Source organism: Xiphophorus maculatus, chromosome 14 (assembly GCF_002775205.1).
Source record: "Xiphophorus maculatus strain JP 163 A chromosome 14, X_maculatus-5.0-male, whole genome shotgun sequence".
NCBI lineage: Eukaryota > Metazoa > Chordata > Actinopteri > Cyprinodontiformes > Poeciliidae > Xiphophorus > Xiphophorus maculatus.
Window position 1 is genome coordinate 23697789 of NC_036456.1, and position 17126 is coordinate 23714914.

General features: G+C 37.8%; 2 protein-coding genes across 4 annotated transcripts; one reads left to right on the plus strand and one right to left on the minus strand.

Annotated features, from left to right (window-relative positions):
- The first annotated feature begins 1555 nt into the window (after nucleotides 1-1555).
- On the plus strand, nucleotides 1556-5537 carry LOC111611168 (mucin-5AC-like). The gene is made up of 4 exons (XM_023346914.1): nucleotides 1556-1973; nucleotides 2854-3130; nucleotides 3228-3385; nucleotides 3508-5537. Exons 1-4 carry the CDS (start codon nucleotides 1763-1765, stop codon nucleotides 5472-5474), a joined length of 2613 nt encoding a protein of 870 aa, XP_023202682.1. The 5' UTR covers nucleotides 1556-1762; the 3' UTR covers nucleotides 5475-5537.
- Nucleotides 5538-7443: 1906 nt separating this feature from the next.
- On the minus strand, nucleotides 7444-16146 carry slc10a7 (solute carrier family 10 member 7). 3 transcript variants are annotated; one of them, XM_023346999.1, is made up of 13 exons: nucleotides 15866-16145; nucleotides 14699-14781; nucleotides 14488-14624; nucleotides 13412-13487; nucleotides 13278-13316; nucleotides 13160-13195; nucleotides 11524-11607; nucleotides 10466-10631; nucleotides 9979-10030; nucleotides 9493-9566; nucleotides 9167-9312; nucleotides 9055-9086; nucleotides 7761-7869 (listed from the first exon to the last, which is right to left on the minus strand). In XM_023346999.1, exons 1-12 carry the CDS (start codon nucleotides 15963-15965, stop codon nucleotides 9066-9068), a joined length of 1014 nt encoding a protein of 337 aa, XP_023202767.1. In that variant the 5' UTR covers nucleotides 15966-16145; the 3' UTR covers nucleotides 7761-7869; nucleotides 9055-9065. The 3 variants fall into 3 exon arrangements, with proteins under 3 accessions (XP_023202766.1, XP_023202767.1, XP_014328954.1); XM_023346998.1 differs by lacking the exon at nucleotides 9055-9086 and having other exon boundaries at nucleotides 7444-7869; nucleotides 15866-16144; XM_014473468.2 differs by lacking the exons at nucleotides 7761-7869; nucleotides 9055-9086 and having other exon boundaries at nucleotides 9107-9312; nucleotides 15866-16146.
- Between the last annotated feature and the right edge of the window lie 980 nt (nucleotides 16147-17126).

The following is a 17126-nucleotide window of genomic DNA, read 5'->3' on the forward strand; positions in this document are numbered from 1 at the left end:
AAACTACATATGAACTATTTAGTAGCTTTATTGTAAAGCGGTGCCAAATTATTTTCTTTTTCAAGCCAGTATGGATTGATTTTAATTGATCAAACATTAGTTATTTGCCGATTGTGGCGATTAAATCGCTAAAAACATAAAAAACAATCATATGTCCAGTCCAGGACAGCCAATGTCTGCTAACCGGCTGCTTGGTTCTCTGTTGCTCCTCCACAGTGGAAAATATCTGTTCATTTGGCTCAACTTTTTCTTTTTTCTCTCTCTGAGTCTTAATCTCCACCCTTTCTTTCTTTTTTGCATGTTGGTTAATGTGACCCACTCCTCTTTGTTCCTGCCTTTTTCATGTCTCCCCCTGTGTTTGCATAACATCAGCCTGACCCAGACTGATGTTTCACTGCCTGTTAAAAAAAGGCTGTGCAGTCGGCCTGATGCGCTTTATTAAATTGGGTTTAAAAATAAAATAAAACAAAACAAAAAATTACACATTCCGACTAGCGGATGCTTCCCCAGCCTCCCGTTGGACGGATCTGCGCCTGAATCCATTCATCCGTCCAGAAAACGTTGTTTCTTTTCTCTCTGCTGTGTTTGGTTGCGCTGAAACGCTTCTCCATCACTGTTACGGCAGATAATCCACCGCCAGCTTTCTGCTCTGGAGCAAAATGAGCTCAGAAAGAAGATCAACAGAAACGTCCAGGAGATCCTGGAGGCAGCCGGCTGCAGCTGGCCAACATCCTGAAGATTATCCCGTAGAGATAAATCACCTAGAACTCGAAGAGTCACATTTCTTCTGAAGAAACGCTCCACAGTCCACATTTTTAATCTTATGAGTGAGTTAAAGTTTATTTTTGTTTATAAAATCTTTACAAAGTGATTAGATGGTTATTTGCATCAACAAAATGATAAATTGAGTTATACACTGCAAAAACCACAATCAATAATTGTAATAATTTATCTATCAATTGCATTTCACTTATTTGTGCATCGGCTCAAAATTACTAAGTAAAATGTAATTATATTTTATCAGTAAAGTTAAAGATGAATAATGAACAGAAAATTAACTAAATTTGTCTCAAGGCAAAACACTTAAGTTTCAGATCATGTTTCACATTGGTAATATGCAAATTTATTGCTTTGATTCTTTTCTAAACTTCATGATGTTTAGATAGACCAGCGTTCGGGTAGATTCTGCAGTTCTACTGGTTCTGGTTCTATGTGCCTGGCTCCAGCGGATCCTGTGAAATCCTGAAGTTCTCCTCTTTACTCCCAGATCGGATAAAACCGTCAGTAGCAGAGCTGGAGGGGAAACGCGCTGCAAGGTGAGGAGGCTCCTGGGTCATGATACCGTCCTGCTGCTTCATCATCTTCATTTACAAGACATGTAAAAGTCTAATGTTTATTTTAATGCAACTTATTTCAAATTTCATTGTTTATTTTAAATGTAACTTAAAAAAAATACTGTTTACTTTAAATGTAACTTATTTTAAATTGTATTTATTTTTTATTTAACTTATTTTAAAAATTATTCATCTATTTTAAATTTCATTGTGATATAACTAAATCAAAGACAAGCAGGATAACGTGAACAGAGACATAAAAAATAAATAAATTGTGTGCACAGAAGGAACAGAGTCCAGAGTCCTCTGGGTTTTGTTACAAAAATCCCTCTGATTCCCATATAGAGTCTCTGAATTAATTGGCCAGTTCTACTCTTACTCTGCTCTCTGTTGGTATAATTTCTAATTGCAGTAATTATGCAGGTTTAATGATGTCATCCAACCTCCTCCTTTGGGGCGGAGCTGTGCTGTTATGCTCCATGGTTTGGCCCATCGTATGTTTCTCCCACGGAGCGAGTCTCACTTCCTGTCAGGAGATGATTCCTGGACACATCCGCGCTCATCCCCTGGACCCGAAGCACAGCTTCATCACCTTACACACCTCATCATCCTCATACCTGCCTGGGCAGTTAATAACAGGTATCAAGTAACTCAGTTATTTAGAAGTTTGTTTTGAAAAGTAGTGTCGTGTGTTAACAGGAAAGCTAATAGGCAACATTGTCAAGCTAACAATGTTTACCTCAGAGTTTACCTAAAATTAATAATCTGCTAACATTAAACTGTTTCCAGTTAGCATAGCAATAAGACTGGAGCTATCAATAAACTGAGGCTAGCACAGTCCAGCTAACAGTTAACTGTCTTTTCCACAGACAATATAACTAACAATGTTACGCTAAATACTAACAGTAACCACCTAGCAGCACAGCTTACATCTACCAAAATGTAGCTACAAGCTAACATGGTGGAGTTGAAAGCTAACACAGGCAGGGAAACACCGTGAAGCAAACACCAAGCACAGTCTTCAGGAGTCTAGCTAGCAGCTAATAACACAGCTAACATCTAGCAGAATTTAGTTAAAAGCTAACATGGTAAAGGTAACAGCTAACAGAGGCAAGGGGACACTGAAGCTAACACCTAACAGTCTACCAGCTTTCATGAGCCCAGCTAACAGAGTTCACCTAACATCACAGCTAACATCTAGGAGAATTTAGCTAAAAGCTAACATGGTAAATGTAACAGCAGAGATGAGCAAAGAGTCTAGCAGCTTTCAGGAATCTTGCTAAAAGCTGCTATCTAATGGGACAACTATCAATTACCAAAATTTATCTAAAAGTTGAAGTGATAAAGGTAACAGCTAACAATTAAACAGAGTGAAGCTAACATGTAACTATAGCAGTTTACACGATTCTGCTAACTAGCAACTAGCTGAATCAGTCTTCTTTTAAATTCTGTGTAGTTAACTTTAAATGATACTCACATTCCCTCTGTTATGTCCATTAATTGCTCTCTCTGCGCTCAGTGTCTGTACGAAGCTCCAGAGACTTCATGGGTTTCCTGCTCCAGGCCCGCAGTGTTGGTGGGGAAAGGAATGGGTTTGGAGAAGGTCCTGGTATCAGGACAGAGAGACTTGGTCCACTTCTGGTGGGTGGCTCCTGGATTCGATCTCCACCAGGTACCCACACCTTACGCTGCCTGTTTGAAGGTGACACGGTCACACACTCGGACAAACAGCTAAAGAGGAACCTGTCGTTTGTGTGGAGAGCTCCTGACATGCCAAAGGGAGACATGCGCTTCCAGTAAGCTGCCATTACTTGATCTCTACAACCTATTTAGGGAACTCCAATAAATCAAAATGTTTATTTTGCCACATTTGTCTATTAATCTGCACGCCAGCATAACTGTGGTACAATCCTACTTCGTGTACTGGACTGGTATCGAGTCTGCAGTGGTGCGTGATCGGAGTCCCAGTGTTTGGAGACGCAGTAAAACCAAAATGGCGGATGGAGCAAGCACAATTGTTGCTGTGCAAGAGACAGTTACTACCCAGACAGGTTGGCATTCTGTGTTCATTACTAGCTAAAAACAGTGAAAAATTAAAGTTAAGAAAATGAAAGGTGTTGTGAAATGTTATTATTTATTTGTCTTTGTTCTTTTTCCCTCCTTGCGCTCAAAGCTAACACAAAAGCTACTCTTGCCTCTTTCTCTGGACGCCCTTCCAATATAAAAAATGCAACTGAGATTCTGAAATTTTTGAAACTACAAACCGAAGATGATCACACAACATTAGAAACAAGCAGCTCTGTGACTTGGAGAACTCAAACAGTGGCTGCAAGGAAGACTTTGACTTCAGGACCTCCTCAAAGTACCACCAATGAGTCTCCTGGATTCCTCGCAGGCGTGTCGAAAAGGATAACAACTGAACCCTTTTCTTACACAAGTGTCTTTCCCTTACCATCATCACCTCCTGATACTGTATATACAGTTACTACAACACAGTTTCCACTGGCTTCATTTTCCGCATTAAACTCTCTTGTACCCTTACAAATGGACGCATGGACAAAGAGCAACGAACTCCAGATAAAATCACAGGAGCTAAACCTTAAAAACAATCTTGAAGGAAAACATTACAAGACATTTACTGTAATACCAACCCAAGGTCCAACAATGGAGACCTTTTTCAGTACACATACTCCTGTAAACCACACTTTGACAGACCCAAACAAAAACAAATCAAGAAAGTCTGAGACCTCAAGTAGCTCAGAGAAACTGGGTGACAATGTCCCGTCTAATTCCCAATTGAAGATAGTCAAGACCGAAGTAACTCCATCCTACCAAAGGTCTTCGTTCAACTCTTCTAGGTTTCAAATGGGTGCAGATCTTAAGTCCCAAACTAATGCAAGTCAAACCTCTGTAGGATCTAAAAGTACTCCAAAACAAACCAGTTCACCTAAAAAAACAATCCCTAACTTTCATCAAACTCTGCCTCAAACTCAACCTATTTCTCTCCAAGGCGAAAATACCCAATTTGACTCAACAGAGACTTTGAGACCATTTTCCCAACCACTGTCCCAAACAAGAAGGGTGTTTTCTCAATCCACTGTAACTACTCAACCAGTCACAGTCTCCTCAGGAGGAAATGATCCTACGTCTGAAGGAAATACCAAAACCATGGCCCCGGTTGTTGGTTTTGTCACTTCAAACACTTCATCTTCTTTTTCATCATCAAATTCCTTAAGCAGTTCTTTTGCTAGTCACAGCAGTGAAAACTTCACATCAGTCACATCAACATCTTCCATTCATTCCCCTTCTAGCCCATCTCAGAACGAACCTCAAACAACCCCAAATCATCCTGCACCAGCATCACCTTCCCCAATCTCCATACCTCAGCATTTAACCTCTACTAACTACCAAACCACCACTCCGCCAACCTTCTCTACCTCTTCCACCATTTCTTCCTTCAGTGCCTCCAACTATCCAACAATGCCTTCTTTGCCTACTTCAATCTCCCCAACTTTCTCTTCCTCTACTCCCTCTTTCTCAGTTACCTCACCATCTTTAAGAGTGAGTTTGTCATCTTTTATTTCACCCATCAGCTCCCCTAAACCAGAACCAACACCAGCGCCTCATAAAATCACTCTACATCAGAAGTTGGTAACCCAAACCCACCATGCACCAAACTCTGAGACTCGATTCACCTCACCGGCACACAGAAAGGTTGTCCATCCAAATCCCAAACCTTATCCCAACCTCAGACCAAATCATGACCAAGAGATCAAACCAAACATTCAAAACACAGATACCAAACCAAAGCATCCCTCAGATCCCGCTGACGCTCCAGACAAAGAAGGAAAGTATCCGGACATTGTCCCCAGACACAGTGCCTGGGAGCTGGGCATGCTGCTGGGCTGCTCAGCCGGGTTGGGCATGGTTCTGGTGGTCGGGCTGAGGTATGTCTACCGGCAGGCCTGTGGCAGGCGGACTGAGGTGACGCTGAACGACCGCGAGCGAGAGTACGGGAGAGGGGACCAAGGGCTGGTTCACCTCCAGGAGTGTGGCGATTTGGTCAGAGTTAAAAAAATCAGAGAGAACAGCTTCGTGTTTCTGGCGGAGTACGATATCCTGGCATCGCCTTCAAACTGAGAGAGGCTCATCAAGACCGACGTTAAACATCCGAAAGACGGATCTGGAAGAGGATTAGGACAACCAAAAAAATAAAAAATAACTTTTCACAGAATTCTGATATTAAACTTCTGAGATCAAAAGTCATATTCTGACAAAAAAAAGTCCAAATTTTGAGATTAAAGTCAGAATTCAGAGTGAAAAAATAATAATTCTGGGATGAAAGTCAGAGTTCTGAGAATTTTGGCTTTTGAGAAAACAAGTCAAAAATAAAAACTAAACTCTGAGATTAAAGTCACTTATGAGAAGATTCTTTTTAGTGGCCCTAATCATCTTCCGTAGAAAAATGCTGCTTTAAAGATGACAAAATTTATTGTTTAGGAAACATTAGAGTCATACATAAAATTTCCAAAAGAATCAAACCCACCAGAAGAAATTCCTTCGCAAGTAAGAGGAGATGAATGTTTTCCTTTATATCCCAAACCTGTTGCTATAGCGCTTACTTTATTATAGTAGATAAATTTTAAGTACTTTTATCATATTTATATCGTTCTTATGTTTCTATTAATATGACTAATGTTGACAGGTTTGTTTCATGCCTATAACTGTATGAGAACATAATAAAAATACTTACAAATAGGTTCCTCTGCACAACATTGTGGCTATTAGTTCTAAATTCAATCTGTTGTTTGACTTGATGCTCCATGTTTCACTGATCTTGTCAAGAGTAAAAAATTGGCTAGAAAAAAAAAGTTCTCAAATTTGAAATGAAGAAATTTTCTAGAGAAAGTGAAAATCTGAGTTTCAAAAGTCAAAGATTTGCAAGAAAAACATTTTTTACATTTTTCTAACAAATTTACAACTTTTGAAATTTATTTTTTCTTGAAAACTTCTGAAAATATAAAAATATAATTTTTTCTAGATTTTCAACTTTTCAAACTGAAATAGAATTTTTTTCTAGATTCATCTCAGAATTTGTTTTTTCTTGCAAATTTGTGACTTTTGAAACTTCAAATTTCAGAAATTTATCTCAATTTGTGTTTTTACTAACAAATTTGACTTCAAATTTTCAACATTTGAGAAGTTTGAGGGTTTTTTTTTATCACATTTCTCAGTTAAATCCCCAAATTTGTAATTTTTCCAGAAAATTTGTGACTCTCGAAACATAGAAATTGTGTTTTTAATAGAAAATTTGAGTACTTTTCTGTGACTTTTCCAGCTTTTCAAACTCAAAATCTCTTGTTATATCTAGGAAATTTCTGAGACTTTTGGCACAAATTTTCTCCTTTTTCCATTTACAGTGGCCGTAATGCACCATCACATGTCTGCACATGTGTAAAAATAACATTACTTTATTTGTCACATAAGGTAATAATCCAGTTTATTTTCAGTGATATATGGTTTACCCCTGCAGACAATAATGTTATATTAGACAATAATGTTTCTTAAATGGCCTAATTTCACGTTAACTCCCCAGATATTCCACAAGCTGATATTAGCTGCCACTTCTGCTTGCAAACGATGTGTCAGAGGCGCCATCTGTCCTGGAAAATGACAGGTCACTAAAATTAACGAGCTGCCAGTCGGATTTGTTGCCAATTTGTTGTCTAACCAGCAACTAAAAGGAATAATTCCCACATGGATTTGTCCCGCAGCGCAAACAAAATGCTCATTAGGAATATTCCATCTTAAAACGCCAGGTGCTGTGTTGCTTTGGGGCTCCGTTTCATGAAGTGTGTGATAAAAACATTGTTTTATGTATTATTTCAAATTAAAAAAGCACAAACTAATTGGTTAAAATCCAAGAAAGGGATCCAGACAAACTGTGGTGTTTAAATAACACAATAGAGATATTGAAGTGAAATAACAGGAGATAATTTGTTTAGTTTTGTGGTTTATAAATATCAGTGATTAGCTCAACACCGCCCCCTTTCTGTGTAACATTAACACTGCTTCTGCTATATTAAAAAAGGGTCAAGAAGTCAAATTGTTGATGTTCATTTCTATATTAGATGCAACAATCCAGCATTAATTTGAACAAAACCATTTACAATCTCTGGCAGTAAAAGCTGGAAGAACCAAAGTAGAAAACAAATAACAGAACTGGTCCCAGAAACCTCACCCACCTCCTGAAAATAGATCCTTTCCCCCCCAGAACTAGTTTTTTTTCTTCTCAAAAGTTCAAGATATAAAAAAATAAAACACATTTCATTTAAATATAAAACAATATAAAGGATGGAAATGTGAGTTTTTTTCTGTTTTGTAGAAAATAGTAACAGGCTTTGATGGTAAACAGTGAATCCCGCTCTGCCACCTGGAGGTCCTAGTTGTTGTTGTTGGTCGTAACAAGGCACTTTTTGTATCCTTCCGCCGCTCGGACGCATCAGACCGGCTGCAGGCTTGATAGTTTGATCCCCTAAAACAGAAACAAAACGTGTCAAAACACTGATATTAATCAAAATTGTATTTATTCTTGTGAAAGATTTTAATTCATTGTGTTTTTATTGACGTAGTTTGATGAAGAAGGAAGTGAAATGGTTAAAATAAAGGAGTGAATTTCCCGCCACCAAACAGAAAAGCTCATTTTTGCAGAAGTGATCCCAGCAGGTGAAACGTTTCTACCAGCAGGGGGCGCTAATACACAGTACTCTCAACTAATTTACAGCCAATCAGAGCGATTAAACTGTTCATAAAAGAGGCTTTATCATTTTTGAAATTATGAGGATAACGTTATAACATTAAGAATTTAAAGACTGAAAAAAGTCATAAAACTGCCAGAAAAAGAGTTTCTTAATGAGAAAGGGGCTTTTATCTACGATGAAGTATTAAGAGCCAGACTAAGAGAAAAGAGAATAAAGTAATTACATTAACAGAATAAAGATGAAATATCAGAAATTATGAAAATGTTGTTTTAGGGAGAATAATGAAAATGCTTCAATAATGAAAATATTTTTTTATTTTAATATATTTTCTTTTTATAGCTATTTAATATTTTTTAATTAATAATTTATATTCTATTTTTAATTTATAGATTTTATTTACTTTTATTGCTATTTTGTAATTTTTTTAAACTTACTTTAATATTCTTTTTATTATTTAACTGAAGGATTTTTTTTATTTTTAATTCACTTATTTTCATAAATACTTTCTAGACCATTTCTATTACTATCTATTTATTTTATCATTCAGCATTTTTATTCTATTTATTTTAATCTTATATTTATTTTCATTGCTAGTTTGTGTATTTTTTAATTACTATCCTTTTTTATCTTATTCAACTGAATAATTTTTTTTCTGTTTATTTTTATCTTTATTTTTTTCATTGCTTATTTCTATGTTTTTAATTAACATTACTTTTGGACAATTTTATTATTCAACTGATGCATTTTTGTATTTTTAAAACATTATTATTTTTAATTGAATCATTTTTGAAGCCAGGTTTCCATCATTGTTGCTTCTTGAAGTTCTGAATTTGGGCTGAATGGCGCCACCTGCTGGTGGAAGGAAGCTGAATAGTCCGGGATAATTAAATATCGGCACCAATCACTCCGACTTAAAGTGTCAGGCAGAGACAGCCTGCTGGGCTTCAGTCTTTACTCACTCAGCCGTGGTCTATCTCAACAACAGACTAGTCTGTCAGAGAGGATAAAAGGTCAGAGGTCAGAACAGGAGCACAGCCAGCAGCCAGGGAGCCTCCACAGCGACCGGGTTACCTTCTGTCGGCTCGTCATCCAGCTCCGGATGGTCGGCACCAGGACGGAGCCGAGCAGGATCTGGGCCGGGTGGTAGATGAGCAGCGGGACGGAGATCAGAGACAGATGCTGGTAGCCTTCGAAGACGATCTTCAGCATCGGGATTCCTGGACACACAGCCAGCGTTCAGCCCCCTCCTTAAACTATGTATCTGAATTCATTTTGCCTTTCACAACAGACTCTTTATACATTATATCTTGTCATTACTTTTGATTTTTTGTCATTTAATGCAAAACTTGTTTGTTCAGTTAAGATAAAAAAACAGTAATGATGGGAGCCGACGGTACCCAGAGTGAGAGACTTGTGTGTGGAGCAGAATATGATGGCGACGGTGTCGGCGGGACTGAATCCTGATCCAGACCTGAGAAGAAAAAACAGTAAGACGGCGTGTTAGGGTCACTGTAGGCAGAAAGAAAAGGAGAAGGAGCCAAAAAAATCAGATTCTCTGAGATTCTCTAGAAAAAACTTGGAAATTTCTGAGCTGCAAAAGTTTAACATTTGCTAGAAAAAACTCGATTGTTGAGATTAAAATGAGATATTATCAGAGTTTAAAAGTAAAAATTTATTCTTCAGGAAATTTTTTGAGTTTCAAAAATCGAAAATATTCGACTTTTTAAACTCAGATTTTTACGTTTTTTTTCTAGAAAATTTCTGAGATTAATCTCAGAAAAAAACTGGGAAACTTCTGCGTATCAAAAGTCATAGATTTGCTGGTTAAAACTGTTTAGTGAGATAAAGGAGCCGAGTGTTAATTAATTAAGGTGGAAACTGACCTGGTGGAAAAGGCGAAGGTGAGCAGCATGAAGCTGACCTGGATGGAGAAAACTGCAGAAAACAAAAGAAAGTGAGAAGTTTATAATCTTTTAAACTTTTAGCTGATTCTAAGAGGAAAACGTCTTATTTTATATTAGAGAGGCGAAGCTACACTTATAAAATACATGCATTTATTTATTTAATATATGGTATATTCACACAGAAACTTCCAGAAGTATTTGCACCTCTAGTTAATATCGTACACTGCAAAAACATAATATTACAAAGTATTTTTGGTCTAGTTTGGTAAGATTGTGATTTTGCAGTGTATAAAAAGCCTCAAAATAAATTCAAAAATCAGCACAGGCAGTGTTGTTTCCAATTCAAATGTTGGATTTTTCTAAATGTTTCAGATTGATATGAATTTATTTCAAGGCTTTTAAACCATTTCTACCGGCGTTGGAAGCCAAAAACCCAAAAGGTTCCGGTCAGGCCTTGAATACTGACTGATGATGACGACCAGCAGCAGGCTGGTGGGGTCCAGCTCGATGTTGGGGTTGCTGAACGTGTCGCAGAACGTTGTGTAGATGATCATGAGGAGGACGGCGCTGCTAATGGCGCCGAACGGAGGCTTCCGGCGCTCCAGGGACTCCTTGAGGAAACCGCGGCACACCTGCAGGCCGAGCCGGGAGGCGTTAGCAACTCGGTGTGTCCCAATTCAGGGGCTGCATCCTTCGAAAGCCGCGAATAAACGAGAAACGGGGCAGAAAAGCTGTTAATTCGGACAGGCCTAGCCTTCAGCTAGCTGCCTAGCCTCCAGCTAGCTGTCTAGCTTCCGCCGCAGCATTACTCATGTTGCCTAGCAACCGTGTCAGAGCGGCAAAAAGGAAAAAATGGAGTCCGAAGTTTATGATTTTTACTCCTGCATTATCTTCTCCCTTTGTATAAAAGGCTGTCCGTTAACTTTAATCAGTCAGACCTATTTGCTCAGGAAAACAATAGATACTTAAGTAAAACAGACATTATACAGGTAGATATTACCTGACTGAATCTGTGTTTAACTCCCACCCATTGGGAAAAGCTTGCGGGAGTTTGAAAACGATGTGCCGGGAGTCGGGCTTTCTCTCCCGGTATACGGAACCTGAAGCGCCCCGCCAGCTGACAGCTGATGACGTCTCCGAAAATGTCAGAGCAATATTGCAATTAGGTGATGTACTGGTAAACTGATCATATATTTGATATCCACACAGCTATATTCTCGCCTAAAAACATTGTAAAAGTTCATGTGTCATATAAAGTGTAATATACCAAACATAATTTGCCGCTCTTCACCGCCCCGCAATGAATCATGGGATATGGTGGTCCGTGAGGGATACACCGAACCCAAACTTCAAATCTGGGGAAAAGAGGGACGCGTTTGGAGGAGGCTTCGTATTCGGATAGGCTATGATGTAAACGGCCTACAAATGCGGCCTTCGAAGGATGCAGCCTGAATTTGGATACGGTTAACGGGAACGAAGCCGCCGGGGCTGACCGGAAGTGGTGCGTCAAAAGCGTCTTCCTACCTGACCCAGGATCAGCGGAACAACAACCGTCATGAAGAGCTGAGAGAAGATGGAGGTGAAGGGAACAGAGGATGAAGATCCGAGCTGCAGGAGGAGGAGAGCAGCCAGGCGAAACAAAATGAATAAAAACGGAAAAATCTACAGAGTGGAGCGATTTAACATGCAGTTTTTAATATTCTGGTTGTTCCCATGATGTGTTGGATCACAATTTAGGGGGAAAAAGAATTAAAACAGTAATAAAGAACACAAAACACTGCAAAAGCACAACATCTTACTAAGGTTTTTTGTCTAGCTTCTAGTGCAGATATATTAGTACACTTTAAATAACTTACAAGTAACTTTTCAGCAAGATATACAAGCTTGCTTTAAGCCAATATTTTTTTAATATTGATTAAAAGTGATAGATCTAGCAGATTATTTCACTGGTAACAAGACATTTTTCCCTTGTTATAAGTGAAATAATCTGCCTTTGGAAATCGTACCCTTTTCATCAATATTACTATATCTCACTGAAAAGTTACTTGAAAGTTATTTCAAGCGTACTAAGATATTTGCAATAGAAAGTAGACCAAAGTTACTTGGCAACATTTTATGTTTTTGCAGTGATTAGAACAAAAATTATTCAAAATACAAGACAGATGACCCAGAGTGGATGAAGATTTTGTGATTTAATGATAACTGATGAACAGTAAAGAAACCCTGAACTAAAACATCATGATATCAGTTTAATTATGAATATAAAAGCCAACAGGAGCATCTTTTCACCTCCGTCTACAATAATTTGAGTAATTTTCTGGTTTGTAAGCATTTTTTGTGATTAGAAAAAGGTATCTAAAGCTACAGTCTGTAATTTTTACTTAAAAAATATGCTGTTTACATATTTATTAAAACTATGAGTTTGTCCTCTGCCTTCTCTCAGAGCTAACTAGAAACAACCAATCAGAATCAGGAGGTTCTGATTGGTAAATGTGACATTGAAGGATTTATCATGCTATAAATTGAAAACCAAATACAAGTTATTTTTTACCTTCTCAACAATAATTAGTTAAGATATTTGACCTGTCATGTCTCCAATTATACAACCGACTTTACATTCTGGAGGTTTTTGAAACGGCTCAAACATTAATTTAATGTGAAAAAACAACTGGGTGTTTTTTTAAGCGCTTCGGCTGGTTTTATAAGCAGTTGAGACCCGAATGGAAGTACAAATAATTTTTTTAAAAAGTGAATTTTGCATAATATGTCCCCTCTAGAATATTTTAATTAAACAAAGTGGTCACATTGTTTTAGGAAATGGTTGTATAAACTGTGGAAACTTAAAACTTAAGAAGGAATTTGTATGTTTGTCTTAAAAAGGCAGTTTGCTATATTTTTACTTTTGGGGATCAATTGAAAAACCAAAAAGATCTAAAAGAATCCATTATCACCAGTAAGAACAGGATATGGCTCATTCTCTCTTTGGAAACAGTTTAGTCTAGTAAATAAATTATTAAACTTGACTGTGTGTGTGTAAAACTAAAGAAAATGCAAAAAGATGAACACTTTGTGTTCTATCTAACATTTTGCATCGTAAAAACATTTCCCAAAAGCTTTATTGGGAACATTGTCAACACATGGCGAATGTTTTATGACTTACAAAGAGCAGCAGCAGCAACGGAGTCACCACGATCCCCTGCAGGACAAACAGAAAGCATTAGAGCCCGGCCCGATCCGATACGGCCCCAAACCCGACCCAGACCCGAACCGCTCCTCACCAGGAAGCTTCCGAACGCCGAGTTAAAGATGGCCGCCGCCTGGAGGCACAGAGAGCAAGTGGTCAGCGGGGAGACAGCAACAGGCAGACTCACCAATCGCCTCTCGGGTCGAACCGACTCGGTGTGAGCGTCACCTCGTTCCCGCCGACTGCTTTGGTCAGAATGACGGCGGAGGAAACCGGAGGGGGCATGCAGCTCACTGTCTGTAACCTAGGCAACAACAACAACAGGAAGAGGGTCAACTGGGGAAAAAACGTTTTCCAAATACATTCACATCTACACAGGGTTTCCCCCAGTGTATTATAAGCCTGGCGGGCCACCAGGCTTTCCTTGTGCCCCCACCAGGCTAAGCTTTGCTTATTTATTTAAGTCCTTTTAAAATGTTTGCATTTTTTAAGACTTTATAGTTGGTGTTCAGGTATTAATCTTCCAATCTTTCAATAATACATAATTATCAAATGATATTTTCAAATTTCCTGTCAACTTTAATCATTTTTTAACTGAAAAACACGACGGGCCGCTGGATGAACGACTGCCCAAACACCCAACCAGTTTCAAATGTCAACAACAAAACACATTTTCACTTTTTTCATTTTATATTCTGTTTATTTCAGCGTTATGTTCTCTTTGCTTTACTTGTGTATTGAAACTTTAAAATGACCAAAATAAACAAATATATCTTCTCTTTTTCAGCAACAATTGTATAGCACATGCAGAAGGAAAGCCAACTGAGTTCTGCTTGGGTTGCTAGGTAACAGTGCTGGGCTTGGCTGGGGTTGCTAAGTAACAGTGAAGGCCATTAGAATATGAGTTAAATTTCTGAAACAGTTCATTTTTCAGACACATAAAAACATTATTTTATTGATAAAAAACAGTTTGGTTGGGCTTTTTTCAAGCATTTGTTCTGTTTTTACAAGCAGTTGAGACCTGAATGGAAGTTTAAAAACATGAAAAAAGTTCATTTTTACATAATGTTGAGTTGTCTTTTTGGTATTTTCTAATGATGCTGCTGTTTCAGTAGCGAGGCCCCAAAAGAAAACAGAGCTTCAACCTGAACGTTACATAAAGTTTGGATGTTGCTCCTAAACTTGCATAGAGAATCAGCTGTAATAACCATGACTGTGGCTCTTTGTGTTCGGCCCTCAGGTACATTTTAGACCCAGACAGAGCGCCCCTTTCACACACACACACCCACACACACACACTGTACCCTTTGAGGAGCCACTGGTCGATGGCGGTCAGCGCCAGGACCTGCAGCAGCAGCCAGACGACCAGGGGGAAGAAGACCAGTGTGAACGACTGGACGAAGAAGTGGAGGCGAACGTGGAACAACGCGTTCCTCAGCTCCTAACGGGAAAAAAACAGACACGATGTTGAAAGGTTTCTGAGCTGCACCTGAAGGCAACGCGGCGCTGACTCACCTCCGTTTTCAGAGACAGGCCGCTGTTGAAGAAGATGAGGGAAACGGCGATGTAGGTGATGGTGACCTCTGGCCTTAGTGGACCTGACAGGCAAGAAGAACAAGGCGCTATTTTACACCGGTAACCGCGGTAACAGACCAAATCATTAGCTGCTAGACCTTCACTTTATGTTGTTCTAACGCAGTGGTGTCCAAACATTTTGCCCTGTCAAATTTAAATGAATGGTGGGCTAGAAAAATCCTTGTGTTTTTTAGTTTTACCTGCTCAACAATAAACATTTTTTAATTAAATCTGTAAATTATTAAAGATACAAGACATAAAAAAGGCTGCAGACATTTGCCTTATTAAAAGAAAAAACATCTAATTTCCCATTTTTTTGGTCATCAATTGTTTTCTGCCTTGTTGGCCAAATTTCCTACCATTCTGGACTTGTGGTCAGAGGCTGAACAAAATCCTTTCAAAGTGTCAAATGGTTTAAATTAGGACAATGTTTACTAGTCTTAGTTTTTTTTTCATATCAGATCAAGTTTTAATTGTTTTTAGTATTTTGTTTCAATAAAAAAAAAAGATCACAAATGGCAGAAAATATTTTCATAAAGTGGAAAATATTTTCCAATGATTGAAAACGCATTCAATCATTGAATGCTATTGGGTGGAGAACACGCCACACTTTTTAGATTTCATTCATATGAAAATTTAAAAAGGTAGGAATAAAGAAACATTTCTATGTTTTTGTAAATCGAAGTGAGGATTTTCGAGGAGCACCTGAAGGCAGCACAACAGTAGCAGCCGGGCAGGTTATCTTATCTACAGGTGAGGCGGAATTACATTATATTACTTATTTATCAGTACTTGTTATCAGTATTTGAGCAACAATCTCAGTATTAGTTCTAAAACTGTCCTCAGATTATATCTGAAAATCCCCAGACTGATTCTTCTTATAAAAACTAGAAGATAAAAGTCCTGACAGGAGTGTTGACATTTCCGCTGAATGCAACGTGTCACTAGGATCCAGGTAGGAGGAAACATTTCAGCGTCTTCCAGATAAATCTAAATCAATTCAGATTTATATTCAGCTGAGCTCTCCGTTTCTAGCATTTAAAGTTAAAAACTCTCTATATATTCATTCAAAACTTTAAAAGAACCGCTTCGAACTCCGAGGCTCACCTCCTTTAACACCGACACCGGGCAGCAGTTTGGCCGACAGGATGACCAGCACTATCCCGATGATGAACCACTCCTTCCGCAGCCTCGCCAGGAGGCCCATGATTCAGCTGCCGGGGCTCTGCCTGCGGCCTCCCAGCCGGCCCTCCTATCGCAGCAGCCGGACTCAAGTTTCTGACACCTGCCGCTGCTTCTTCCTTCCCGGAGTTCAGTTGAAAAACACCAACGGAGCAACAGGAGCTACTTCCGGACACGTGGGCTGCGACGCCGCCGTAATGACCGAACAGAGGCGCACAATAACTTACCGTAACAAATGTTTGAAAATATAAAAAAATATACAGAACACACAACACGGTTTAGCCCAAAATAAAACACACAATCGTTCACGTTTGCAACTTCAGAACAACGTTCACAACTGAAAATACCGGATACAATCTTAAAGCCGGAATTTGTCCCTTAAAAATAAGAGCGTTAAATCTAAAACCGGAAGTTAATCATAGATAGAATGAAGTAAAAAAAATATGCGCCCAGATACAAACAAATATAGAACTTAATTTAGAGTTATTCAAAAATAATATAGTTATAACACGTATTTTAAAGTGAATATGTTTAAACTATAAAGAATTTAATAGCATAAATTAAATACAAATATTTTAATATACTAAAATTAAGTTTTACCTGTATTTTAAGTAAAATTAAATCAAAGGAGAAATGTTAATATTAGATTTAAAGTCATATTAATACAAAAAATAACAGGCACAATAATTGTTCAATAAAAAATATTTGAATTTTAAATTGAAATACAAAACGTATGCTACTATTACTATTTCCATCAGCAGTTGATCATATCATTTATATTAGAAAACTAATTAAAATGAGATAAATAATGCAATTCAATAAAATAGAAACCGTAAAATTGTGATATAAGAAAATAATTTCAACTGTCTTTAAAATGAAAGTTGGAAAAGGAAATAAAATGAATAAAAAATTATCAAATATTTGTGTAAAATCTGATAAGAGTTAAAATAAAGTAAAATTGAATTAAAATTATTTTTACTAATTCTATTAATAGTTTACAGGGGTAATATTTGAATGAAAACATTAATAAAATGAAAATAAACTAATTAAAAATAATTGGAAAGTACTGCAACAAATAAATTGCTGCTGCATTTAAAATAAAACTTACAAAATATTAAATTTTTTAAAACAGAATTTACATTTTAACAATGTTTTGTAAGAAAAAGAAACAAAAGGCAAAAACAAT

Coding starts and splice junctions, on each gene's coding strand:
- LOC111611168 (XM_023346914.1), top strand. CDS start 1,763: ATGATGTCATCCAACCTCCTCCTTTGGGGCGGAGCTGTGCTGTTATGC. Junction 3,131..3,227: donor AAGGGAGACATGCGCTTCCA/GTAAGCTGCCAT, acceptor TCTGCACGCCAG/CATAACTGTGGTACAATCCT. Junction 3,386..3,507: donor GACAGTTACTACCCAGACAG/GTTGGCATTCTG, acceptor TTGCGCTCAAAG/CTAACACAAAAGCTACTCTT.
- slc10a7 (XM_014473468.2), bottom strand. CDS start 15,965: ATGGGCCTCCTGGCGAGGCTGCGGAAGGAGTGGTTCATCATCGGGATA. Junction 11,608..13,159: donor CGTTGCTGCTGCTGCTCTTT/GTAAGTCATAAA, acceptor CTCCTCCTGCAG/CTCGGATCTTCATCCTCTGT. Junction 10,632..11,523: donor TTCCGCTGATCCTGGGTCAG/GTAGGAAGACGC, acceptor CTCGGCCTGCAG/GTGTGCCGCGGTTTCCTCAA.